This window comes from Amblyomma americanum, chromosome 1 (assembly GCF_052857255.1).
Source record: "Amblyomma americanum isolate KBUSLIRL-KWMA chromosome 1, ASM5285725v1, whole genome shotgun sequence".
Lineage (NCBI taxonomy): Eukaryota > Metazoa > Arthropoda > Arachnida > Ixodida > Ixodidae > Amblyomma > Amblyomma americanum.
This window is the reverse complement of record NC_135497.1, coordinates 315,515,932-315,543,659: the sequence shown is the minus strand read 5'-3', so window position 1 is coordinate 315,543,659 and position 27,728 is coordinate 315,515,932. Positions and strand designations below refer to the sequence as shown.

At 42.9% G+C, this 27,728-nt stretch overlaps 2 protein-coding genes across 6 annotated transcripts in view; one reads left to right on the top strand and one right to left on the bottom strand.

The window, feature by feature from the left end:
* The window catches only part of mRRF1 (mitochondrial ribosome recycling factor 1), a 33,067-nt gene that overhangs the window by 1,380 nt on the left and 3,959 nt on the right, over nt 1-27,728 (top strand). Inside the window, exons 1-7 of one of the 5 annotated variants that reach the window (XM_077649731.1) lie at nt 5,656-5,870; nt 6,400-6,587; nt 9,888-10,034; nt 12,363-12,481; nt 16,558-16,649; nt 22,087-22,246; nt 26,106-26,196. In XM_077649731.1, the coding sequence (XP_077505857.1) occupies nt 5,656-5,870; nt 6,400-6,587; nt 9,888-10,034; nt 12,363-12,481; nt 16,558-16,649; nt 22,087-22,246; nt 26,106-26,189 (1,005 nt within the window). In that variant the 3' untranslated portion in view covers nt 26,190-26,196. Of the gene's footprint in view, nt 1-5,655; nt 6,063-6,399; nt 6,588-9,887; nt 10,035-12,362; nt 12,482-16,557; nt 16,650-22,086; nt 22,247-26,105; nt 26,247-27,728 lie in introns of those variants that run through there. The other 4 variants (XM_077649730.1, XM_077649733.1, XM_077649732.1 and 1 more) reach the window with 4 other exon arrangements.
* On the bottom strand, nt 3,628-5,729 carry Fbw5 (F-box and WD repeat domain containing 5). The gene is made up of 2 exons (XM_077649724.1): nt 5,591-5,729; nt 3,628-5,335 (listed from the first exon to the last, which is right to left on the bottom strand). The coding sequence occupies exon 2, from the start codon at nt 5,291-5,293 to the stop codon at nt 3,668-3,670; it is 1,626 nt and encodes a 541-aa protein (XP_077505850.1). The 5' UTR covers nt 5,294-5,335; nt 5,591-5,729; the 3' UTR covers nt 3,628-3,667.

The following is a 27,728-nucleotide window of genomic DNA, read 5'->3' as shown; positions in this document are numbered from 1 at the left end:
TGATTGAGTCACCTATGCTGTTATGTACATTGTCTGGTGCAGATGCCTGTAAGACAGCAAAGGTTTGCAATCTCTCCAAATGCACTGCCTCTCTTGCTGAAATTCTCTAGTCATTTAGCTCTGAAACAGGTCCTTTGTCCATTTCTTGAGATTGTGAGGTCATACCTGGTAGAAAGTCTTGTACATGTCTCAACACTAGAGTTATGTATCTTCTTCAAAAGTAATAACACTACCATAAATTGCGGAACACAGCATCCACTGTGCTTCTGAAATGTTCGAAGCTAAGGCACAACTTTGGAGTTGCACTGCCCGCAGTTCCACAGATGAAAGTTCAGGGGCGGATTTATGGGCCGCTGTTGGAGGAGGCATTTGAGGGGGACAGTCCCGTTTGAACCATGTATTCCTTGGACTTACTTCGCCCAAAATGGGATTGAAATTAAAATTGGTAGTTGGGGAAAGGAAATGGTGCAGTATCTGTCTCACATCTCGGCAGACACCTGAACCACGCTGTGAGGGAAGGGATAAAGGAGGGACTGAAAGAAGAAAGAGGTGCCGTAGTGGAGGGCTCCGGAATAATTTCGACCACCTGGCGATCTTTAACGTGCACCGACATCGCAGCAAACTGCAGCATGGCATTGAGATACCAACTACAACTTGTCAGCTGGCTTCGGAGCTTTGTGCCTCCATGCAGCTCTGTTCGGACAATGCCGAGCCAGCATATGCACCAGCCGGTACTATTTCATGCACGAAAGCACCCACCATCTCTTCTCAGCTGCTGCCATTATGCTAAAGGAGCGAACCGGCCAAAGCACATGAGTATGGCCATATTACGCTCTGCCTGCATGTTATGCATTTCCAGTACGTTTGTGTGTCCAGTTAAACAATACGTAGGTTCCTATCTTTAAAATAGCAATACTTATGAGTAACGAAATGTCCGAGCTTTTTATGCATGCATCCAGTGAATTCTAGTTTCTCAGCCCAAAATGGGGTTCAGCATGGTTTTTAAATGTAAAATTTCTTCCTTGGGGGGGGGGCAACTGCTGCCCTCGCCCTGCAAAAATTACAGCATATCTGCCAAAATAATGCATTCTGCCATGGAAGCAGGGCTTCAGTGATTTCCAATATGTTCGCTCATTTGCAATGGATACAGTGGCATTTTAGTGGGAGTATACTGAAAAATCACTCGGTGCTAAATCTAATCCTTTTGGCAAAATGAGCTGAATTTTGACGGGCATATGGCAACATCAGCAGTTTCATCCATCTGAAAAGTTTATTCAAGTGGTATTTCACTGCCTGCATACAGAACCAACTGCAAGCCTCGGGCACTCTGATATGATAGCTGTAGCAGCAGCTGCAACTGGGCTTACTAAATACAAAATGCCGTCATTCGCAGTCGACAATTAAGCTGCTTGCAATGATCCCATCTACAATCGCCTACCATTTCCCGACACATGCATGGCCACGCAGTACGTAAAAAACCCACTCATCTCCTGAAAATCTAAATAGAGTCCAGGATCCAGGACAGCAGAAACCAAGAGGGAATAGTTTGATTTTGCCAAAAAACTGAATCTGGAACCCTTCTTAATTCTGGCTTGCCAAGTACAAATATTGGCCTTGTAATGGCCCTTGATACATATTTTCAAATGTTAGTAGATTTTGCTTGTCCTCAAATGACAGGCACATGCATACTACTAAAGCTACAATTTGCAACATATTCCTCAATGAAGTGTAAAAGTTTCAGCTACTAGGTTTGCAGAAAGCATACTGCAAGATCATGGTAATGAGTTTTAATGGCACAGAGGCAGCTTCGGTCAAAGGACGCCATAGCACAAGGTATTTTTTTTGTCTACACAAGGTGGAGTCATCGACGCATTTTCCAAGAGAGAGAGAAAGAGAGGAAATCACTTTATTTTCCTGTGCAATATTAAGCACTAAGCAAGCATTTCGCTCAAGAGAAGCCGAGCACCAGGCCAGGAGAAGGCATTTACCCATTGTATCGCCGGTGGGGACCCGGTGGCAAAGGGGGTCGAACCTCGCATATAAGGCAGATGCCCAAACGACTAGGCCACTGCTGCGATAGTATACTGCCAAATCGCTCGATGCTAAAGCTAATCCTTTTGGCAAAACGAGCTAAGTTTTGACGTGCATATGTCTACATCAGCAGATAACTGAATGATTTTGAATTTTGCAAGCGATTTACTGTTTATGGTTCAATAGGTGCGTTTTTATTTTTAGACATTCATAAACTGGCCTGATTTGCTAACTGTACAACAATAAAGATTTTGTCACTAAATTTACCAGTTGCTTCTGCAGTGCAATAGTCAGTAACAAAAAAAAAAAACAAGGTCAGAACTCTTGCCTCAAAATTTTATTGCCTGACCACTGCATGGTAAATCCAAATTGGAGTGCTTTACATAAACGTGGAAAACAAAATCCTAAAGGGCAGGGATAGGGCCTCCTTTTTCTTTCTTCCTCGTCATCAACCCAGCCAAAAGAGGTAGCATGGTTCATTGAATAAGTGCACTCTCTCTAGGATAAACCTACTGCTTTATCCTAGGATAAACCAACTGCTCTGAATATGGCGGGCACCCCTCAAAATGCCACATGTCCTAGGACTGCCCAAATGCCCTCCAGTCATCAGTCACCAAGCTACCTGCCAATCATAACCATGCACTAGCTGGGAACAGTGGTCCACAGTGTCCTGACAATTTTTTTTTCTCTGTACTGCAGTCACTGCTACATCAGGTACGAACAAAAATCCCACACACACCACTCGGGCACATTTATGGCTTTGCACACCATTCTCTCCCTCATCATGCAAATTCTGCAGTGCACCATCCTTCTCACATATTCTATGCAACAGCCTGCAGCCTAGTAAGTTTTTTTTAAAATCAACAACAAATCTGTCTTTACCTTTGAACCTGTGCATCTGACTAAGACCATGAGCACAGAAGACCACTTAACCTTGGTCACACACACTAAGTGAATAATTGAACTACACCCAGATGGGATGGATTCTCTAGTGTCAAAGGTACCGTCTTTGTTACAGCACCAATATAAAATGATATGTTACTAGGCTGCTTTTGGAAATGTATAGTCAAGAACTTTACTTTTGCCTGGTAAAGTACCGTCGTGGAAACACTTGCACCGTAGCTTTCATTGCCTCACTGGTAAAGCTGCCCTTAGTCCCTTGGTAAGCTTTGACAAAATGCAACAAGCCTGTCAGAGGGCTTTGAGCTGCCCGAGGTCTATGTTATGTTACTCCTTGCGACTAGATTTTCACAGGTGCAGAATTTTAGGGGCTGCATACACCATTAAGCTTTGAGAGCTCAGCAGAGCTTTTTAATTAATATTTTGCTTCAGCTAGTGCACAACATAGTATTATGCTCACTGCAACTAATGCCAACAGCATGCAACAGCGATGCACTGTAGGTGTAGAGCCACAGCTTGAAGCAAAGCAGTGGTGAAAGCTAAACTAATGCTTAAGCACATAAGCACAAATCAACTGTTAGCGCTCGAAACTATAGCGTATGCATAGCCACATTATTTAGCCAGTAAATGCTATGGGAGTACACTAAGGAAGTGAAAAATACAGCAATCTGTATGCAGTGGGCACCTGACAACAAATGAGGAAGAAACGGCTAAGCACACAATTTATTTTTATTTTTCACACACTTTGCCACCCCTTTGAAGTACCACTGGGACCTGGTCTGAAACCTGACTTGCTTGCGTCCACCGATGAAGAGCCAACAGTCTTTTCCATACTGACTTTGGGGGCCAGGCCGAGTGCCCGAGCCTGTGCCCGGGACCTCCAGACTTTCAGAGTGAAGTCGTCACTTGCAGTCACAAGCATCTCGGGGTCTTTCGGATTGAAAGCCACAGCATTCACTACATCATCATGGGGAAGCTTGGCCAGACATACGGCGTAGTGCCTGTCCCACAAGTAGCCCTTTTTATCTTCAGCACCGCTAGCCACATACTTTTCACTCACGTCGAGGAAGATGAAGAAGCACTCGTCGTTGGGTGTGTATGCACGATGGGAACGTAACAGGTTTCCAGCTTCTTTCATTGTGGTCAGGTCTATGACATGAATGTCAATCTCCTGTGCAATAGGAGGTGGTGATAGAGCATGTTCAATGGCATAGTTTTGTGGCCAAGGCCTACTGTTGATGTACAGATATCGATGGTCAGGTGACAGCCCCATGCCAATAATGTGCCCATGCATATCCACAAGATGGTCAACGTCATCAAAAGCTTGCTCGAGTGGGTCAGGTGGTTCACGCCTTGCTTCCTGCTGTTCGGCAAGGCGTTGGAGCAGTGTTGGAGGCTCTTTTTCTGGCTCTGCAAACCGAAAAGGCTTGATACGCTTGAAGCCCACTTGATGTGGGGCATATGTTAGTGATCCAGTGGTGAAAATGAGCAATTTTTCGCGTGGATCCAAAGGATCATCATTATCTGCGCTGTCTTCATCTGTGTCGTCGTCTTCAAGTGATGAGCTTGGTTCAGGCGCCGGAGTACCATCAACTTGGGGCTGCTCACAGTTTGCAACCAGGATTGTACGCACTGAGCTGGCATTCTTGTTGAAAAACTTGAACAACTGCTTCACAATGGGTTTCTTTTCAGATTCACACTCCTGCCAGGCCTTGTTCAGCCACACAGCTGAGCAAGACAACATTTGTCCAAGGAAATGCAGTTTCCCAGAGAGTAGGTAATGGTCAGTGTACCAGGTTCCAAAAATATCATACGGCTTGTTGAGAACTCTGCACTGCAGGACAAACTCTTCTTGCAGATTGAAGACTGCAATCTCTCCGGACGCTGTGTTCGCTCCAAAGTGTACACCAGACACGAGCAGCAGCGTGTCCGACTCATTGAACTGCGAGAATTGGGTGTAGTTCCAGCATAGATCGCGCATGTTCCTTGTATATGCCACCTTTGCCGGGTGGGCAGCGTTCCACAGCTTCACGTGGCCGTCTTTGGAACAACTGGCGAACCTCGTCCCATCGTGCGAAAAGCTCACGTGGAGGACTTGATGGTCATGATCACGGAGTACTTCGGCCTCCACAACGGGCGCTTCAAAGTACAAGCGACGGTACTCCGACTTCCAGCGGGCACCGCAAAGAACAGGAATGCTCGGGTCTACTTGCCAATCTTCCTGAAACTTCTTCCGCCACAGCAGTTCGTCGTCAGCTGCAAGCGACCACGATGAACACACGCAGCCGCAACGGCAGATGTCCCGCGCCGACAGATGTGACAGGACGCGCAGGAGCAACGGGTATGGCAGTGAATCCCACATGTCCAGCGTTCAGCAGGGAGCTCTCTTCACCGTATGCTTACCCTGCGCAACACAAAGAGACAAACAATGCACAGTGTTGGATTGTGCTCTCAGCTGACTGTAAACGGCCGCGAAACAGACTGAAGCCCGATCGTCAGTGTGGAAAAAAGAAGCACTGCGTTTGTCATGCAAAGCACCCGAATATGATTTCTACTAAATATGCAAAGTACTTTTGCCACCAGCAACTAATACTCGTCCGACAGCGACCGGATGCGCCTCCTCGGCTTACATCTCGTCGAGGTGAAGGTCGCAACTTACATGCATAGACCTCTCTCGCTCTTCTTGCGTCTCCGCTACTCGGTGATTTGTGGCACTTCGATGAGATGCATCAGAATGCAACAGAACTGGACAATTGCTCTAGTCTCCCCATGCCTCGGATGCCTCAGCGTTCGAAGCGTCGATGCCGTCGAACATTCTCACGCACGCACCCAGCGCGCGTTCGCGAGCGCCGCGAGACGGCGTTAACGGCGTCTTCTTCGCAATCGTTCTATTTTTGGCGGACTGTGTTGTTTTCCGATATAACTGCAGCAAACTGCAGGTAAGCACTTTCGACGATAGGTCTGCAAACCTGTCGTTGTTGTGCCATTTTGTTGTCGCTTAATATTGTCAACTCTGTCAGTCAACCACTTATGTCATGAACGTTTTTGCCCGCAATGTTCTACGGGTATGTGGAACGAAGAAAACGGAGCTTCAAAGGGCTGTGTGCGTGTGACCGCGGTGATCGATGCACGTGCGTGATGTTTGCGTGAAGCACATTGTTTCTTTTGAGACGCGTTCGCAATTGCGTTGTAGTTTTTCTTGGAAGCTTGATTTGCCTATTAATTAGTTTCGCCTGACCATATATATATCACCATGCCATAAACATCAATTTGCAGGTCATTGTCACTTGCGACTCGAATTGCTCATGCAAACATTTTTTGCTCCTCGAACGCAATTAAGGAACCGCTAGCTGCCAAAATGACACCTCATTCAAACAATAACAAATGTGCTGTAAAGTTGTAGACAAGAGGAGCTGGCTAAACAAATCGTGACATTTTTTTTTTTCCTTTCTGGTGTGATTGTTACAGCATGGCATTGAGGTACCAACTACAACTTGTCGGCCGACTTCGGAGCTTTGTGCCACCGTGCAGCGCTGTTGGGACAATGCTGAGTCAGCACACGCACCAGCCGGTACTCATTCATGCACGAAAGCACCCACCGTCTCTTATCAGCTGCTGCCATTACGCTAAAGGAGCGAACCGGCCGAAGCACACGAGTATGGTCATATTACGCTCTGCCTGCATGTCATGCTTTTGCAGTACGTTCGTGTGTCCAGTTAAACAATACGTAGGTTCCTGCCTTTAAGATAGCAATACTTATGACTGACGGAATGTCCGAGCTTTTTTTGCATGCACCCAATGAACGCTGTAGTTTCTCACTCAGCCCTGGAACACGCAAATCTCTCGCCTGCCTTTCTCTTTTGCCTCTCTGGCGTTTGCATTTCCCTCGCACTTGTTGCTATGAGTACAATTTTGCCCTTTTCGTTTTCATTCTTAAACCAGGCTTGTTGCCATTTATTTTTGAGAAGGCCATTGTTTTGCACCCTCATGCCTTTGCAGAGAACAGGCATAACGTGACGCTGTTGTGTACTATATCTTGGCTGACACTTGTGTTCCATATATGTTCACAGCATGCAGTGGTTTTGGAGCAGGCAAGTTATTTCTTGGCATTGTATTTAGTCATGATATCTGCAGCTCTATCTACAGTTTCCACTGTAAACTGTAAAACACGACGATTTTTAGCTGCATGCTGTGTAGTAAATGTAAATGCTGCTCCTGAAATTGGCCAAGTAAACGGATCATTCTTCTCTTGGTAGTTGCATTCATCTTTTAGCGAATGGCAGTGTGTGCACACCTTATTAATCCATCTATGCCCACCATCCTACATGTAGCACGCTGCTCTTTTTGCGAAATAACTCAGTTTATTGTGTAAAAGCTTGCGGCCGCTAGCATAGGTTCAAGAGTGTCTAAACTTTTTCTGTGCAAGGGTTGTGTTGTGTGCATTCAGTTTTGTGTGTTGTGTGATTTCAGCAAGATCAATCCATCTTCTCTGTACGTAACTTTTTAAATTAAGCCCCATCGATTACATTGTAATTCGACAAGAAAAACAATTGTTGCACTTTGTCGTATAAGGAAGCCACTGTACTTGATAGGAAATGTGATTTGAAAATCGGCGCCAAGTGTTTGAAGCTTTACCACACGTAACAGGTAGTGAGTTTGCCTATCAGGAACCTGCACTGCCCAGGTGGCACTGCAGTTGTTCCATTTGGTGACTAAAAACCGTTGCCGTCAGCCGCTACAAATGCGAAACCACATTCCGAACGATTAGAGGCCCATGTTTGGCTGATAGCATTCATTGCCTAGCTTCTCTTGGAGTAGCCCAGATAGCTAACGCACGCTATGGGTGGCTTTGACAGAGTGCGGAAACTCATGCTAATAAGAGCCTGAAGGTGGTGTGGAAAGCACTATGAGTGCGCCAAAAACTGCTTGCTCCTCTGTCGCTAGGCTGTGTGTTACAGCACTGCAGTCGACACGGCAAACTTCAGCACACATTCTCTGTCGTAGGATACAACTTCAAAAAGCAGCAGTTGGTAGTACTGGGCCACGGTCTGCGGCGTCCTGTACTCCACTGGCCATCACAACAGTAATCGAAATCAGGATTTTAATGTTTGACTGTTATTAAACAAGCCAGGCATCAAAATTGTAGAGCTTATGTTTTTTTTTTTTTGCTTGTGATTAGCTTCTTGTTTTGGCAACAAGGAAAGCTTTACCAATGGACTGCTTTTTTTGTCGTGGAGGAATTCTGTGCGGTGGTCGTGAATGTAGGCGGAGCTTCACTGCAGTTGTATCCGACTGTACTATTCTACATTGTAGGGTGGCTTAAAAGTCTGTGTTGAGGAAAGTATTTCCACCAATAAAATGATGATTCTGAATTGTGAAGTGAAATAAACATTTTATATTGAAAAATATTTTAATTTTCTCAGATTTATGAAGTTTGGGTGTATCTGGATTAACTATCTTATACATGCAGATAAAATTTCCCCATCAATAGTCGGTGGAAAAATATTCCTCTTGTGGCTACTGCTTTATTTCCTTTTGTTACTGGAAATGTCAGGTATATGATTTTGCTCAAGCATATCAATTTCTAGCTTAATAAAATGTGCAACAATTTCATTTTATTGTGAAGCATTACTACTTTTTTATTAGTTCTAAGCTGCTGCTAATGAAACGTGCTGTCTTTTAATATTAGTGATTGTTCAGAAAACATGCAGAAGTTCATTTTTTCTTTTGACTTTGACTGTTTGGTTTATTGAGTGAGCTGCTGCTTCACTGATGCACATGAAGGACGTTAGCTCCTGGCAGATTTTTTTATTTCATTGTGCATTGCTCTCAAAGGGCAGCTGGTATTGATAAGTGATACTTGATTTGCCCCCAACAGACTTTAATCTTAAATTCACTGTTCATATACTTCGGTTAAAGGCATTTTTTTTTTTCAAGGTGTCTAAAGCGCATGCTTTGCCATTAGTGCTGCAGTAGAGCATGTAAAACATCTCTGCTCAGCTGGAAATTGTTTTGCACAGATTAGCTCTCAAAATACATTTGTTGGTAGGTAACAAGGCCTTTGTATTGCTTATGAGAATGCTGATTGACCTTAAACATTGTTCTGTGAGCAAGTGTTGAAAATGTATGCATGATGACATGTATGAGTGGCAAAAGGCCTGTGCTATTGAAGTTTAGCTGTTGCTTTAATTCCTATACATTGTGTCCTGTCTTAGTGAATCAAATGTAAAATGTGGTATAGTGCACTTAGGTGGGAGGGTTTATGAGATGCACATATTTTAGTGAAACTTTTACCATAGGTTATCTGCCCTGCCCCAATTATTTCTGCCAAGTTTGGTAGTCAGGCGGTATTTCATTTTTGTGGATGTCAATTTTAAAGTTTGCCATTTTTGTGACTTCAGCTCAGCCGATTTCTATGGGCAATGCTGCATTTGTTGTCACAAATGTTGCTTGTAGGTTGGTAACCACTTCCTGAACCAAAATTTTTAGGCGTTTGTTGTGTTGCTTGGGACATTTCATGAACAGGGTCATTGTTTTAAGTTGCTATTTCAGCCATGGCTTAACATGTATGTGAAGGTTTTACCAGCAATTCATGCAACATCATCACTACGTCAAACATTGTTGGCAAATTACCACCTCCGAGTGCCTAACCGATTTTCGATTTCGATTTGCCATTTTTGTGCTTTAAGAATTGTTTTACATGGTGTTTTGAAAAACACTTTCTTGAATCGAAGAGAGGGGACTTCTAGGAACTTTGCATGGTTATCATCTAAGAATGTTAAAAAAAAAAGCCCTTAGATCGAGCTACCTTAAAAAAAAAAAAATGCCAATTTATACCGACAGAAGAAGATAAAACATTATCATCCTTAGCTTTTTGGGATGCCAAGTACAAAGAGCCCACCAAACTGAAAATTTTGTTTATGCATTGTTTTTTGGTAACTTCTTTTCCATTACAGCAAAGGAGAACAAGCCGAAAATTGCCCTAAGTGATGATGAACTTGTAGAAGTGATTCGTGTTCACAACTTTCGGTCAGAGATGCAGAAAGTGGTGCAGCGACTGCAGGAAAGCTTCATCAAGCACCTTACATTGCACTCCGCTGCAGGTGAGCTGCCTGCACATACACCTCATGAACGTACTGCACATACTACATGAACATTCTCAGTGCTCGTGCCACACTTTTCCATTCTGTCTCCAGAGTTCTTTAGTTGTACCAACTGTGAAATTCTGTTTAAAAGTTCAGTTCCGGCTCACTACAGGGTTTAACTCAAGATGGGACTTTAGACGTGTGCTCCTCAACGCAACAGGCAGCCTGAAATATGTGGCCCCAGGCCTCTATGTTATGACTTCGATCTCTCCAAGAGTTCACCATTTGGTTGATTCAGCTGAAGCAGATGTGGCACTAGCTTTAGCGAAAAATATTGTTGGAAAAGAAATTGAGAGGTGCACATCGGTACCGAAATGTGCTCGATTTGATGGCTCTCTTTCTTGCTGTATGCCCTCATACACTGCAGTTGTGTTGCATCTGCATTCAAATGCAGGAACCAAAAGTTTGGATTTGGTAATGAGCAAAATTATATTTTCCAATTTATTTATCATGAGTGTGATGACATTATTGGTACACAATTTCGTTCTTTATTGTGCAGTGCTTTTAATGTCGAAAAGTGGTGTATGGAGTTAGGTAAGGTTCGGGATTTTTGTCTTACAGGCGCAGTTTAACAGCACCACTGCACTTTTTGTGGTTGAGAGCCACAACTTCATCTGCTTTAGCCAAATGGTGAGCACTTCAGGCCTTTAAGGGATGAATACTTCAATGGATCGATGCTAGGAAATGGATCCCAGTGTTTTGCCAACTGGGGCAGCTCACAGATTCTGAGTAAAATGTATCTGTTTGTAGGTGGCATGGCAACCAGTAGACTTAGAAAATTTTGGCCAGCCAGTATTTTAGTTTTTGAAATAGAAGGCATGTTAGTAGCCTCGTGGTTGTGTAATTAATGACTTGCAGCCACTTTTGAGTTAGTATCGCTGATGCTAGGGACTGGGGGCACCCATGTAGACCTCATGGCTTTGATACCCTCTCTTCTGAGAATAGTAAATAATAGGTGTCTATTGCTTAGTGTAATGTGGACATTATAAGTCACCATTCAAACGTCAACTTCTGTGTTTCTGACATTCTTGTGATAGCAGTTTCCTTTAATTGAGGGAAGACTTCATGCGTACCCTGCACGATCAGTCATTCTTTATGTGATTCCCTAGGTTGCTTTTTGCCGCAAAAAGAAGGAATTGGAAGGTAAGGTTGTGTAAAGACTACAGCCAGGCTTTAGCTACTTCTCTGCTTACTCTTTAAATGCGATTTGATGTGTGTTAATGGCGTTACTCAATGGTGTGTTTTTAAAGGTATGAGGCCGTCAAGAAAAACTATGGACGATCAATACGATTGGTGTGGCAGAGTATGCATTAGCATTAATGTAGGTCGCTGTGTTGCGTTATTGACAGTCGCCAGGTTTGAACTCTTAGTACACATTCAGCTTAGGTAAACTATTGCCTTTGCTTCATTTGTCATGTATGTTGCCATGGGCAGCCTTTGCTTCTTGATTTCATTCCTGGACAGTTTTCTCTTCAGCTTTGCATTTTATGTAACAAGGCAGTGGCTTTATGCTTTGAGGGCACTTTTTGACAGAGTTAACCCTGCTAGGTGCCATTTTTTGTATTGATCCAAAAAAATTATTTTTCTGCCTAAATATTATATTCAGGCTTCAAGAAAGTCGGTTTTTAGTTTTCCATCCAGTATTAAAGGCTAGCGGGTAAGTTTTTACAAATATGTGCAAAATGCCATGGTTACGAAGTGCCAGATTGGTTAGAAGTAACATTGAAATGCCCGGATTTGTGGAGTAAGCACTCGAGAGATTGTGGAATTTTATTTTTCATTTGAGGACGCACATTATCCTCTAAATTGAGCAAAAACAATTCATGCTATTACTTGCGGCAAAATCTGTTTGCATGAAAATGGCAAACAATGTGCTACCTAGCTCACTGTTTTGTGAAATATTATTTACTGCTCTAGCTATATGACACAAAAAATCAACTTATTTATGACAAGGACGATGCTAAATTCAAATGAAACAATGAGATTACCGCTAGGTGCAGCACACTCAGAAAAAGTTGCGAGATTTCTCTGTACACAGTTGTGTACAAAGCTCCCTAAAGGGTTAAGGGCAGAAAATTGCACGTGAAGAAACAGGATAGTAGACGAGCTGCAGTGGGCAAGGTTTGGAATCGGAAAGGTGGTTTCATTTTTTTTGGCTTATCCTCCTTGTAGTTGGCTTTGCCTTCATGTGTCTAAAGCTGTTGGTCGATATCTTGCACTTATCCTATTTAGTACATTTCTCTGCCTGGTGCGACTGACTCGGTGTGCCTTCTCACTGTTTTGCAGGAAGCATTGACACCATACCAGTGCATGTCGATGGCCAGGAGTACAGCTTGGCTGAGGTAGCCCAAATAGCCAAGAAGAACCCTCAGCTTATTGTACTTAACATGACCAGCTTCCCTGATGTAAGTTCTCACACAAGGCTTGCTGAATGCAGGTAGTGCTAAACAGGCAGCCCTTTGGTTTAACATTTCCCCCTTTTTCTTCTGGCTCATTTCTTTATATTTCTAGATAGGTAGCCATGGTGTTCATAGCTGACTGTATCAGACAAACTGTGACTGTGCCTGCTGGTTATGCACATTACTTTCTATTTTGCATTATATTAAATACTATATGTAAAATATTGTGGTAATGAAAGGGCCATGCTATTATTGCCAGATTATATTAATTGAGCCACTGCCCACCACCTTGCTCTAAAATGTCATTTTGCTAGACTGTGCCAAGCCAATGTGCACTGAGGCTGAAGAGGAAGACAAAGAGACTTACTATCTACAACCTTGCAAAAGGCCTTGCCATTTACAGAGATCAAAACTAAAACTTTGAATGTGCCATCTTGTTTTGCCAAAAAGGCACTGAGAAGTGACCAAACTGTGTGATTTATGGTGGAAATATAATGTCCTTGTCTCATATTGACAAAATTCAGGCACAATAATACCCGTGAAGCAAGGATTTATTTTAATTTGGCATTGAAAAGTGCACAAAACAGGCTGAAGGACGTGCTGAGATAAAACTTGTGTATTCCACCACGTGTATCCCAGTGGATTGCACCATGTGGCTACATCTCATTAAAATATGATTGATACTATGGCAATTTTAAATTCATAGCATTTTCTTTCTTTCAGATGTGTTTGTTATAGTCTATCCCAGAGATGTGTCGAAATATTGCTTACAGAGGGCATCCCTTTGAAAATCCCGGGCAGAACTATAGCACTGTTCACATTCACCAGAATGTTTTATAAGTCGAGTCCACTTATAACAAACACTCGCATAGTATGAACAAAGATGACTTGCTTGTTGCAATTTACTGTATGGCTATGGCACCGAATTTCAGATAGAACAAACAACCGCAGTCACAAAATTCGGTTACAGTGAACCCACGGGTGCCATAAACTTGCATGCCGGGGCACGCAGCGCAGTGCTACATGAGCATTGATACTGATTTCGCTTTTCACATGAAGACCGTGAAAATGGCACGGGTTATGCGGACGAAAGACAAAAAAGAAAGTGCGCACCTCAGCTTCCGTGCACTTAACTGTGGGGCTTGGCCTCTTCAGGAAACGACTTCATGGCAGAGCGGCACGCTGACGGGTTGTCAGCAGTACTTGTCTTTCCCTTCAAACACGCAACCCCACAAATATTTTTGTGGCAGGTCATAAAAAATAAATTTTATCGCGCCAGAACAGAACTGTGCGAAGAGAAGCGATATCATCTTGCATGCGATCGTCAGTTGAGTCAATTATTGCCTGCTCCACATGAACTGATCACTGATTCCTTAGAATTCGGTTCAAACATTACACGCTGAAACAGCTGGGGCGCCTCGTCGTCAAATATGCACGCTTGTATAGCACCCAGCCAAGAGCGGATCGGTTGTGCCTTGGGGACTTCAGTGCTGTATACGAGCTTATCAAAATGGCCCTTCTGTTTGCACTGCGTTCGTGCTGGGCTCATCAAGTGCATATGCGCTTTATTTGGCCCAAAAATTGACTGTACCTAAGACTAAAGCTTGGACGGTGTGGGACTGTATGCGAAAACCGGCTGCTTTCGCTGCCGGCACTGCACCCACACACACAGCACATTAGCGTAATTTCTGTAAAAGACTGTCGCTGGTTAACGCTCAGCAAAGACGGAGTTATTACAAAACCTGAACGCCGTAGACGTAGTAATTACCATATTTACGGGTGCAGATTTCGCATTTGATTGATATATGCTCCATGATTAAAAGTGGCCTTTCATCACATGTAGCACTAGGCCTAAACGAACAGTGCCGATTGCCCTGTTGATCGCGATGTGCAACAACGTGCCAAGCGACATCAAAACTTACAACGACTCGTGGCTACCGCTTAGAAAGCGCTTCATGAAACCCGCTTTACGGTTGTCGTTTATATTATGGCTAGTCCACTTACTGCGAACATTTGGATATAATAAACGAATGAACGAATGGCGCGCCGCGCCCCTTCAAGTGATGCTTCCCCTAATGGCACTCTTGTGATTATTTTTAATGCGCGGAGCCGGGTCTGCTGCGCGACCTTGGGACACCTGCTGGCAGTGCTAGTGCTGGAAAACCGTGTGACAGGGTAAACTTGGGGTGTGCTTTCAGTCCCTTGCTCTCATTTTTTTTATGTGACACCGCTGTGACGCGAAAAAGGTAGTATTCAATTCACGGCTTGTCATGCGGTGAAGCAAACCTGACTGAAGTCTAGCGGCGGCCTTGGCCTGGCGTGCTTCACTCACTTTGCTGCCTAACCCGTTATGGAAACAAACTGTACCTTAATTTTAATAAGAAATTATTCTTTTTATTGTGTGTCGGTAACAGGTTTAGGCCCGTTAGATGGTACACAATAAACCTGTTAGACCTGTTAACAGGTTAGACGGTGGCTAGTTCTAAAGCACCATCCGCTGTTGTGTCGATACGAACCAGACTAGGCCTAGTGACGCTTAGCGAGTGATGTGCTACCAGTACGCTGGTGGGCGGCGTCTAATTGCTTGGATCATGTTGCTAGTGTGGGTGCGTGCATTCTTGTTTCTCGGTTACAGATGAGCATATCTATTTCCATTTTTTTTTTCCATACCAAATTATGGATATATCGGAACTATTTTGCAATTTCCTTTGAGTTTGATATATCCTGAATAGACTGTATTTTATTGTGGTTTTCCTGTCTTCATTGCGCCTTTTGAAGCAAGAGATTGGAAGCAGTGCTTGCTTTGCATCCCCGAGTTGAAGTGACTTGACTTGTTACTTGATGGTGCCAGTGTGCATTTGTTAGGTATTGTCCACTAAGACTGTTGATCACAAAACACATGTCCGTGTTTCACTGCATATTTGTGGACAGAAATGTGTATTAAAACTGCCTACCCTAATCGCAGCCTGGAAGCGAGACCGTACTAGTTTGTGGTTCCCTACTTTTGCTGGCGAGCAGATAGCGCTCACTCACTATGGTTTTCAGCATTGGATACATGAAAATGAGCTTATTCACTGATTAAAAAATTCCTCATAAAGATCCTCTACTGCGTTTTTATCAAAACAGTTGCAAAATTGGGTACCATGCGTGCTAAGCTTTTTGTTGCACCAAAAAAATGTGGGTCCTGAAAGTTCAGTTGTCAGTCCCTTTAAATAAGCTAGGTTGAGGCCAGGTGTAGTGCTGTATACATAGAGGATGCTGCTTTCACTGCTGTTCTGAAGCTTTGAGTGCTTTGTCATTTTCGAGCAAGCAGTCATGTAGCCAGTGTACCACAAAACTAGCTGGCTAGTTTGCACACAGTAGCTGCCATGTGCATTAACAGATGGATGGAACTGTTGTGTGCAGAACTTACATGCGTGCTTACAATGCATTACTGGTGGATTTTGCATTTTAAGTGCCTGTCTATGCCATTTAAAGGGTTTCGGCATACTGCAATTGTAAGTAACTAGGTCCACATTCACAATGTTTTCATTGCAAGTGCCGGTGGCTACCCCTAGGACTTCGCTTTGTAGCTACTTTGGATCTCCTGTTCTGGGTTCTTGTTGTTTTGTACATAAGTTTTACTTGCTGTGAGCATGCCTGAAAAGTGTTAGTTTTGAAAATGTGTGCTGTTATTGTTCCTATTGCTATTTTTGTTTTAAATGTCTCTTATTAGCATGATATGCTAAAGGGAACAGTGAAAAAGGATGAATGAGAGATGAGGAAATGTAGAAGACCTATCCCATGCCCCCCTTCTGCATAGTTCCACAGTACCTATGATGTTTGCAAGACACCTTCATGCTTCAGCTTGTTAGCTGCTCGCCTAGGAGTGTAAAAAACAAACAAACTTGAAAGTGGGATTAAAATCTCGCATCATGTGCTAAATGGTAGAAACATTGCTTGAAAACCAGCAAGTTGGCAACACTAATCCCATGTGGTTTGCCAAACACCTGTACATATCCACATTAATGCCCTTCAATATAGCAAAGTCTTGCAATATTTTTGTGCAGGAAGGAAAATAACAAATTGTAACATTTGAACAGGCTATCAAGCCAACCATTCAGGCCATCCAGGCATCTGGCTTGAACATCTCTACCCAACAGGATGGAACAACCGTGTTCTGTCATCTTCCCAAGTAAGTATATATGTTTGAGCATTTGTGTTGTACGATATGGGCATATTGAAAGTACTGTAGGAAGTTAATGGCAGCATGTCAAATCGATACAGAGATGGACATAGCATTATTAAACTAGTAGACTTGTTAAGACAAACTTGATTGAATTATTGCACCCAACCAGTACGCTGCTGTTTTCAAGCCGACCGTCTGAAACCCCACCTTTGCCCATTAGAGTCACCACACTTGTCCAAGACATGAACATACCAGTCTCCAATATCCTGGTGACTTCTTCTAAAGAAATAATTGCTCCCTGGGAAGTGCATCTAGTTGACTGTGACGCATATTTTCGTGAGGTTGGCAAGCATGGGTCGCCAATTGGCATAAAATAGCACTTCATGTCCCTGCAAGCAAAGTATCAGTGCACAGAGTTTTACACTGACACCTCCAAGACTTCGTCAGTTTCATGTGCAGTCACAGCTGTGAACTTTCCAAAACAAAAACAGTGAATAGACACACAAGCATATTTACTGCAGAATGTTATGGTATTCTGCTGACTGTTAGTAGATCCGTCCTGCAAAATAAAATCCAAACCTCGGTTATTTACTCAGATTTCTTAAGTATGGTTATGGCCCTGTCCTCTGGGAAACCCTATAAAAACCCTGTTATGAATTCCCTCTTGATATGCCTTATGTCTGCACGCACATTGAACCTTAAAATTACAAGATGCTGGATACCAGGTGTCTGTGGCATAGATGGAAATGAAGAAGCTGATAGGCTGGCTGCGTCAGCTGCCGAACTGTGTCGGATGGATATAAGCCAACTTCCATACCAGTACCACAGGCCACATATTAGGGCCGTACTCCGCAAAGGGTGGCAGCAGGATTGGGTCGAAGAAACAGAACAAACTGCACACTGTAAAACCAAGGATTAGAAGGTATGCCACAGAAAAAAAAGATATATTCAAGGAAGTTGCTCTCTGCAGACTGAGGATAGGACATACATCACACGCTCACATCTTTTAAAGGATGCACTGACTGACGCACACCTCGGTTGTTCACATATTAATCATGTGCCTGAGGTTGGAAACAGAAAGACGACAGCACTACCCAGAACTATCCACATTTAAAATACCAGTGCACCTTTCTTTATTTTTACTTGATGACTGCACGTTTCCATTGGGTAGGGTTTTTAAATTTTAACTAATGTAGGCATTTTACAAGAGATCTCTCATTCACCTCAGCCCCTCCTCATCGCTGAGGAAAAGGCTGAGCTTAGCCATAGCTGCCAGATGCCTCGCCCTCCTTGCTCAAGCAAAGACTGTGGTTGAGGCTACCTGGCTTCGTCTTTTGTATGTAACAATTCTTAATACAATTTTAGGCACTATACAACGCTTTAGGCTGTTCCACCTGACTTATACACCCTCCTGACACACTATAAATCATGCACATGCTCTCTACTCTTAGGCCCTATACACCCGGTGTTGATTTTAACATGTGTGCATATTTTAGCATGAGCCAACCAAAAACCTGTTTGCCACTCTTTGGCCTTAGATGCCCTTGCACCAAAAATAACCCAGCATCATCAAGACAAACTTCATTAAGACCGATTCTCAGCTATAGTAAACAGCGTAAGAACATTTGGTCAAGTCTCCACAGAGTTGATTTTTATATATATAAAAAAACACGCTTGCAGCACAAACTGTTTTGTTTTGAGTTTTTTTAGGTTAGGATACCTTTTCGCGGTGATCACAAACCACAGTGACTGTGCCCAGTAGTACTAGTGAATCAGCCACATGGCACCCTTCAAGCAGGCAAGAAAAAAAAAACAACAGAACACTTACCTGCGCTTTTGTGCAAAGAGCATGCAATGCAGATATCTGACATGGTCAGGTCTTGGCAGCACGTGCACTTCACTTGCTGCGCATTTTTTCTGGCAGGTGAAAAGGCACGTAGGCATGGGATGCAACTGCTTGTGGACTTTCGGCATAAATGGTTGGAGAATAGATGAGGACTGAATATTCAACTGGCATGGGATCGCACCACACACACTCACATTTAACTGAGGCGACTGCGGCGCAAAGACATGACATCGCCTGATCGTAGTGTCTTGCCTGCTTTGCATGCCATGCGTTTCCTTCGGCAGACAAAGGTGTGTGTGGCACGCCTGATCATGGAATTAGTAATAAGTTAATAATAGCCACACTGGATTGGATCACGGGGGTTTAATGTTTCAAAGCGACACGGGCTATGAGGGACGCTGCAGTGAAGGGCCTTGGAAATTTCAACCACCTGGGGTTCTTTAACGTGCACTGACATCGCACAGTACATGGGCCTCTAGAAATTTGACAACCGCGGCCGGGATCGAACCCGCATCTTTCGGGTCAGCAGCCGAGCACCATAACCTCTGAGCCACCGTGGTGGCTCGCAATAGCCACACTGAGGAATGAGTTAAGGCATGTCTTTTGCTCGAACCCAAGGTGATGACAGTTGCACGAGTGACAGTAATGGCGGCGGTCAAGACTGCATGTTCTCTCTTGAAAGTGCCCATTTGTTTAATTATGAGCAGCAGTAGCAGCAGTCAGGTCAAAGAGAACAGTTAGGAAACCAGTGACAGTCCAGGCTTAGGCCTCTCAGCAATGGAGAACGTATGAAGTGGACAAGATCGGACAGGAGCAGACAGCATTGCATTGCCACTGTGGCAAGGCACGGTTAAACTGCAATGGCCAAGCAGTTTTCTGTTGCTCCAATTGCAGTGCGCATTTTTTTTTTCAACCAAGACCAACTGTTTGTGTGATTTTAAACTAATGTGGGACTCTTCAAGCTGGTTTTTAGAACTCGTTTTAGTTAAGAAAGAACTAAGTTCCAACTGCTGCAAATTTGTGATATATGGCGATTTCCTAAATCAGAACAGTGGTAATATTAACTTTTACTGCGGGCCCATTAGCCAGCACAATAAGTTTGGCAGCATGTAGTTGAATAATATTGTCTGATATTGCAATGTGTTGCGTTCTGCATTTAAAAGCAATTTACCCTATGGCAGCATGCTTCAACTTTTTAATAGTAGCACAGGGAAATTATGGTATATAGGGTTTAATGTCCCAAAGCGACATGGGCAAAGCAACAGGGAAATGAGGGCGGGTACTGTGTCTGCACTTTTTTGCTGCCACTTAAATATAACTCACCTGCCTTTCCTGGAGCAGCTGCTCACTGGGGGCAAACAGGGGCCCCTTTGTCTGTGCTTGGTCAGTGTATGGGAAGTTAGGGGATTGAAAGATGGTGGGCAAACAAAAGAGCAGGTGTGTGCACATGGAGTTGTCATGGATGCTTAAGGGGCACCAAACTACACTTTAAACTGACACTGAGGACAAATTGAAGTTTGCTTTATCGATAGGCTACCGCATTCTAATTGCAAAGAGACCACTCTCACCGAAAACTGAGCTTTTGTAAGCTAGAAAAAGACCAAAAAAACGAAATACAGGTATACCGTCACGGGCTGATTTCGCAAGGAAGATGCATGAGTCAACACCGATTTTTTTTATGTGGATCGCAGAGGCTATGCTACACTGCCCTTTGCTTCAGTACGGTGGCAACCTGTCCTTTTCGGTAAGGACGTCTGAGTTTTAATTGACTGGTAGGAAGATTTTTAGATCTAATCTGCTCAGCAATAAAGGCACCTTATGCAGCTGGACAAACGTCAGCATAGCCAGAAAGAGCAAGAGAATCAATTTTTACTGGGAGAACTAATTGGACAGGGCTGTCCTCAGTGGCACTTTACGTGCCGTAAATAAACATATTCAGTGGGTAAAGTATGGTGCCATGGACAGCCCAGCTGTGTTACACTGACCTACTCAGCATTTGGTGCCGACAGGTAGGGCACCAGATGGGCTGCTTTTCATTTCTTTTAACGGTAGCCTTTCTTGTCCTTTTCCATCTGCATGATGTAATCGACTCACAGCCATGTGCTTTAGTGGACACCTATGAAATGTAATCAGCATGTGGGTGCTCGTATATATTTGTCACTGGTCAGCATCTAGGTATCAGTATAAGAGGTGCAAGATGCAAAGAACACTTCCAAAATTTCTCTTAAATTGTTCTGTACTTTTGTGCCATTTGAAGTTAGCAAACAAAATTGTTGAAATGAGCAGTAACAGTCCTCCAAAGCCCACACTTTCAGTAGAAAGTGAATACTGTTTGCTCAAGTCTGCCTGGACTTGCCTGTTATTTTCACATTGTTTTCTTTAACCTTTTTCAACTGAAATAGGTAGGGCACAGAATTTTAAAAATGGTTGTATGTGCATGGATGTCCTGAACAGATTCACTGCTACATAGTTATAAATGGCAAATGGTTGTAGCACATTTTTTAGTTCGTAAACCATTTTCAGGGCCATGCTCATCTTTATAAAATATTTTTCTTGGGGATTGGAACACTTCCTGCTTTTCAAAGCACTAGAGGATACAGACCAAATGTTGACCAAATGGGATGTTTTGTTGATGTTCATTTAAAAGAACATTTAATTTCTTTTAAAAGCCACTCTCAATTATCTTAATTCGTTGCATTTTTGGTTGTGTGCCTGATTTTGCCCTCTCATGCATTCCCATGAACAATTGGGTCAACACACCTGCAACAGTATACTGTAAGCTTTCCATATCAAGAACAGTGATGCTCATGTTAGTCAGGCCTGTTGTACAATGCAAATGAGGCCAACGCTTGTGGATTGAAGCTGCTTCATACTTCATTGTGAAAATCAAAAGTTCATGCTACTGATAAGAGGAAGACAAAGGATGTGGCACCTGAAAAAATTTGTGAAGTTTTGGTACCATGCCTACTGGATTTCTTTTGTGGTAGTGCTTCTTCCACAAGTCCACTCTCCTTTAGCTCTACTTCAGCTAGAAATAAGTCATCAATTTCCTTTGTTGGCTTTCACGCACAGCTTATTGTAGCAATAAGGTATACCCAAGCTTTGTCCAAACTGCATCTGTGGCTGCCTGAAACCATTTTGTTGCTAGTGTCAGTGCAAAGCCAGTCTGGGAAGCCTCTCGAAATAATAGTGACAGTATTGTTTTAATGCCATTTGTGATGTGCAGTGCAGGCACTTGGTGCATCATAATTTCAAAATTTATTGGTTATCTTTTTGGCTAAAAAACAGTGGTTTCTAATGCTGAGAATGTAGTGAACACCAAACATGAGTATTAATGCTCCCTGCTAATTTGTAATTGCCATCTTGGCCGTAGAATTGTAGTCATTTTAACTCATTTTATTACTTAATTTATTGATGCAGCATAACATATATAACTACATTGACACATACTACTAATGTATGTGTAATGTACAGGATCATTCTTGCTTATGATAATGCTTATGATAAATGATAATGTCATTTCTCAAATTGTAGGCACATTTAGCTGTGACACACAGTAGTGCTGAGGCTAATGTAATATTGCTTCATATTTTACAGGATTACAAAGGAGCACAGAGAGTCATTAGCTAAGAATGCCAAGACCTTATTTGCGAAAGCCAAAGAGGATTTGCTCAGCATTGAGCGAAAGTATATCAAAGAAATCCAGAAGAATAAGCAGAATGTCTCGGAAGACCTTTCGTACAATGCCTCCTTACAGGTCAGTAATGGTACTTTAACTTGTGCAAGTAAAAATTTTTAGTTTTTCTCCCTGCAACCTTGTGCATGCTTGCTTTTTAAAATAGTGAATTCGCTTCCAACTAGGATTGCATCAGGTTACAGTTATTTACATGGCTTCATGGTAATAGAGTGGTATTTTTGTTACTTGACCTATAAAAGCTGTACCTGTGCTTGCTTAAATGCAATATGGCCTGGGATGTGATGCTTGTGTAGCATACTGTGGTGGCATGTCTTCCCAGTGATTATTGGGGATGAGTTAGTGGCACCATTACCTGTTACAGTTTAGAGTACAGTACTGTGTTGTTCTTTGTTGGTTGGAATACTGTGCAACATAGCACCAACACAGCCCAGTACAGTGGCTTGGAATAGGTTCTTTATGCCTTGTAGAGGGATTTGGTGCCCTGTGTTTCCGAATTTTGTAAACCATTCACAATTTCTTTATAGTTTCCTCACAGCATGTTGCACTGAGTATAGTGGGGGAAGTGGGGGGAGGCTTTTCCATTAAAAGCTAGTGAGGTCATGCTTCATTAAAAAAAATTACTTCATTGCTGCTGTGGATTACATTTTTAGTGGGCCTGTCCAAGCTATAATTTCATTTTGGATACATAGTATCAGTCTTGGTGTGCTCTAACAGGCTTGGGCAGCAAAAACGGGTGGAGCAGTTCTACTGCACAGAAAAGTGTTAGCAGGCTTTGTCTATATTCACCCCTGAGCATTGCAGAATTGCACTGTGCTAATTTTTTAAATTACTGTTTTATTTTGCTTGAGTTCAGAGGGCTATGAAAAGAAAGGCTGTTTCATACAGTTAACAAATGACACAATTGTCTTGTAACCCATTGGGGTCGCCCACACTTAAAGCACTCTTCTGCTGACCATGATTGGTTGACTGGCTTGGTTTCTGGCGATGGTTTAAAGGGAACACAGGGAAAGAGTGGCCATATACAAGATTTTTAGTGGATATTAACCCCTGGGTAGTTTATTACAGTACTTAGATCTATCTTGTATGAATAAGAGATGACTCCTATGGACTTACATTATGTGAATGAGAAATGCCAGTGTAGTGCATCCTCACACTCCGCTCTTCCAAGACAGTAAAGGAGCTTTGTAGCTTTAATTGCTGTATTTAGTGTTACCGCCTGTCCTGTTGCCTGGGAGAGCTGGTTTTTATGCATGCCTGTTTAGCCTCCGCACTGGAACTCATCTGCTCATTTTTGGTTGCTCCTACTTGTACAACTTGAAAACTACATCTTTTAAGAGTTATTGGCAGGCTGTTACATTCTGTACTCTGTTGCAAACTAAGCACATTGATGTCTTGGCTGTCCTTTGGATGCTTCAACACAGTTCTTTTTAAACAGCTTAAATTGACTGCTTTTTTGAGCCTCAAGAGTTCTCTGTCATATGTGAGAACACTGCATACTCCCCTTATCCTAGACCTATCTTGCTCTGAGGTTGTTATGGCCAAAGCTCTTCGCATCACCAATTGCTGCCACTGGCAACTTGAAGAGCAGATGAAACATGTCCTTGGTGCCTTTGTGTTTGTGGCTATAGTTTTGTTTACCTCAGTGCAGTTCTTGCTGAATTTTTCTGACTTGTCCACACCTCGTTCAGCGCGCCATTATGTATAGCTGATGGGGAAAGTATTGCATGATCCTGCAATTTCACATTAAATTTTTGTTCTAAACCCTAAACTGGATAGAATGAAAGGAACTCTGTGCTCTTCAGAACAAATATAGGTAGCTAAAAAGTGCAGCTGACCTTCTGTTCTACGTTTTCTATGTCTGGATACATGTAGTGTTGCTGCATTTACTCTGCCGGCTATAGGCAACAGGTATCCACTAGGAGCCTCTGTGAGGATGATGGTATGGCTTATGGCTTTTTCCTTTGGAACGGGCAGTCACGTTTGGTGTGTCCTAGCCTGAATGTAAACAATAAATAAGGAAACTGGTGTCTCAAACATCTCGGGTTTGCTTAGCAGCTAGCGCCACCGAGTAGCAGTGAAAGTACTGCAAGATCGTTCCAGCGCAGCTGGCATAGCAGACTGAGTATCATGGCATGAAACCGGAGGCACTGCAAGAGAAAGTGTGCGGATAATTGTTTTTGACAGCACTGCATGGCCTAGCAGGTTGAATTAGGAGTTTTTTTTTTTGGTTGAACAAATTTAAAATGGGCCCGCGCTTTCTTTAATAATGGCACATACATCACTGTAGGAGTAAGCTAGTGTTGTCAGGTGCCTCTGAGATCACAGCGAAATGCACACCACCGACGATAAATGTGCCGCTGTACTTCCTCATAATAAACGCTTGTGTTTTGCGTGCCTACCGATTTCGCTGCTTTTAGATTGTTTTAGCTCAGCCGTGTGGCCGTTGCTACAATTACGCCGTCCTTGCCCGGATCTTCCGTGCGGTCGTATAGGTACCGTAGTTTGCGTGTTTACCGTATAAAAGTGCTAAAATTTTCTACTGCCAACATCATGTCTAGCGGCTGTAGTGCCGCAAGCAAAAAAAAAAAAAATGTGAGCATGGTGCAGCTGTCGCGCTGTGCACCCAAGACGTGAAGTTTCGGTCTTTAATCAGCCAAACACGAGATTGGGGCATTTATGCTGGTAGAAAACAGCATTGAAAGTTTATCAGTGGTTGGTGGACATGACGACAGCAATGAATTAATAGAGTAATTAATAATTAATATCTGGCTCAGGTGAAAAGATCCCAAGTGATTAGACAGTTGATTCAAACTAGTGAAACCAGTTAACGCTAGTTGGAAAAAACTGCCTTAAACAAATTTGCCCACTTAAGATATATTCACTTGGAACAAGGAGGGTGACATGTCTTAGCAACGAGCTGTACCGACCCAGTAGTGAAGTGATGCACTTTCAAATAAGATGAAAGAAAGCGTTTTGGCATGATGAGAAAATCCCCTGAAGCTATATTTATTTTCATAATTGTCCTGCATGTGCCCACACGTTCCCAGTGATTTGTGTACCGCAGCATGCTTTATGTAGCAACAGGTTCCGCAGCAGAAGCACCTTCCCCGTGTGCCATTGTTTTCTGAGATCATCATATATTAGTTTTTAAAATGGACAGGGGTTGAATGGAACTATGAGGATTTGTGCTAAAAACAAATGAGTTCCAAAGGAATTTTTTCTGCCAGAAAAATATTCACTAAAATAGCGATCCCCTAGTCAGAGTTCAGAGTGTCGCTTTTACAACAGTGCCGAGCGGTAGTAAGCCGGATGAGTCTCATTTGGTTTCGCATCGCCAAAAGCTTGCCACATATTCTTGAGTGATTGATGTGTGAAGAGCCAATCTCAATTATTGTTGCCTGCAATTTGCATTCGTAGCTTCAGTCTCTGGTAACTGACAAATGCTAGTGTATGTGATGCAACGTTTGCCACGGGACAAGTGCGATCAAGCAACTGGAGCTGTCAAACCGACTTCCTGGTGAAACATCGCATGTGCAAACCTGTGCAATAGCCAATGATGGGACAGCTCAATTGTGTGTGCTTAATATCGCCAGTCTTAGCAAACTGAGAACGCAGCAGGACCCGTCGCCATGGTTGAATTACGGCCATTGGAGCTCACGCAGCAGCGAGCTTATCCTGCAGCAGGTGCGCTCCTCGCCATGAGTGGCGTCCCTCTCAGCACCAGAGTTACGCTTGCCTGTTGCCTATGGGCTGGTGGATGTAAATATGTGAACAGGACAGGTTGCGATGTTGTCAGTACACAAAACGTTTGTCTCAATTTATTATTTTTTTCATTTTTTTCATTTGCGACTTCTTTAACATGGGAGGTTCAGTAGTGTTTGGTATTTTTATTGAATGTTAATTTTTCTTCCTGATGTAGGTAAAAATGGAAGTAGAAAATACAATCAACAAAGCGGATGCTATGACAAAAGCCAAACAGCAGGACCTGCTGGGAGAGAAGTAGACATTGGGTGTGTAAATGTGTTTGTGAAAGAGCAAATAAATATATACTTTTTAGAAATTGATGGGATGCTTTTTTAGCCCTTGACCTGAAAGAAGTGAGTATATTTCATGTTGTAGATTAGTTGCAGGTGCTAGTTTTCTGTGAACTACTTTATAATATAAACCAATGGCCACCATTGCTGTAGGAAGATTGTTAGCATAAATTGAAGGAGCTGGGGGACTTGCTCAGAACAAAAACGTTCATAGCACGAGGGATGGCTGCTTTCTGTATTGTGTGATTCATTAAACTAAATTTTTGAGCTGTGGTCAACTAACTCAAGAACATCATTTAGCTTTAACAGTTCTGTAAACAAAGCACCTCAAGGACAGAGGTGTTTTCTGTGTCAAAGTTATAACATCACTGTTCCACGATGGATATGTGCAGCTGTTCTCAGCTGTTCAGTAAAAGTATTTATTTAGCTGCCTCAAATTATACAAATGATAGTCGGTATTTAGCATCATGAAAGTTGCCTCTTAGGCACTTAAGACATAAAATAAATTTATTTTGTAGTAACACTAGGCATATCTGGAAGCACCTTTTGCAAATTTCTTGTGATGTGCATTTAACAACTGTTTTTATTCAGTGCATAGATACAAGTATACATGAAGATACATGAAACAAGTATTCTGGAGAAGGTCCCATAGTCGGGAACTGAATTGGGACCTCCTGAGTATGGTCTTAGTACGTACTGCATTAACAGGTGTTTGCATTAAGCACCACGGAGGTCACGCTGCCTTTGGTGTTTTTTTTTTTGTTACATCATTGCCATCATCGCACACCCACCTCTCGGCTTTCCCACATCAAAGCTGCTCTCTTATGGAATTTGTTTCATGTGTTGTTCGACTTCTGTGACTTATAACAGTTGATTGCAGTACAATACTTCTGTAGTAAATTTGCTCGCACCAGCAAAATTTTTTTCTATTTCAATGCCTTTATAAACTCGCTTGTTGGTGATGGCCTAGCTCCAAGGGCGCAGTCTAATATGATCACTGTGTTGGTTTAAAACAAAAATGCGCAGGAGCACCGTTCGTACTTTAGTTGCCACATTACAATGTAATGATTTATTTTTAGTTTTCGCATCATTTTCAGTTTTAGCCTAAGTCTTGTGGAAGTACTGTAGCGTGGTTTTTCTGCACTGTGATCTAGGTGGGCCTGGAAGAGAGTGGAAGTCTTGAGATTTTTCATGTTTTAGTTTTGTTACAGGCCGTTGTCATGATACCATCTACAGTGATGTGTGTTGCATGAGGGTTGTGCTTGGCAAGGACTGCATTGCATGCCTTATTTCTGCTATATGTTTGACAGCAGTGTGTGGTTTGTCCTTTTCTTAGCTCTGTGCCAGTGGGTTTGTAAGTGAAGCAAACATTATTAAATACCTTTAGAATAGGGGGACCCTATCGGTTTGGGGGATGTGCAGAACAATAATCCGAGAGCGTTATTCTCCTGCACCTGCACACTGGTGCCCTGCTGTTTCCCCATCCCAATAGGCTATAGGGTTCCCCT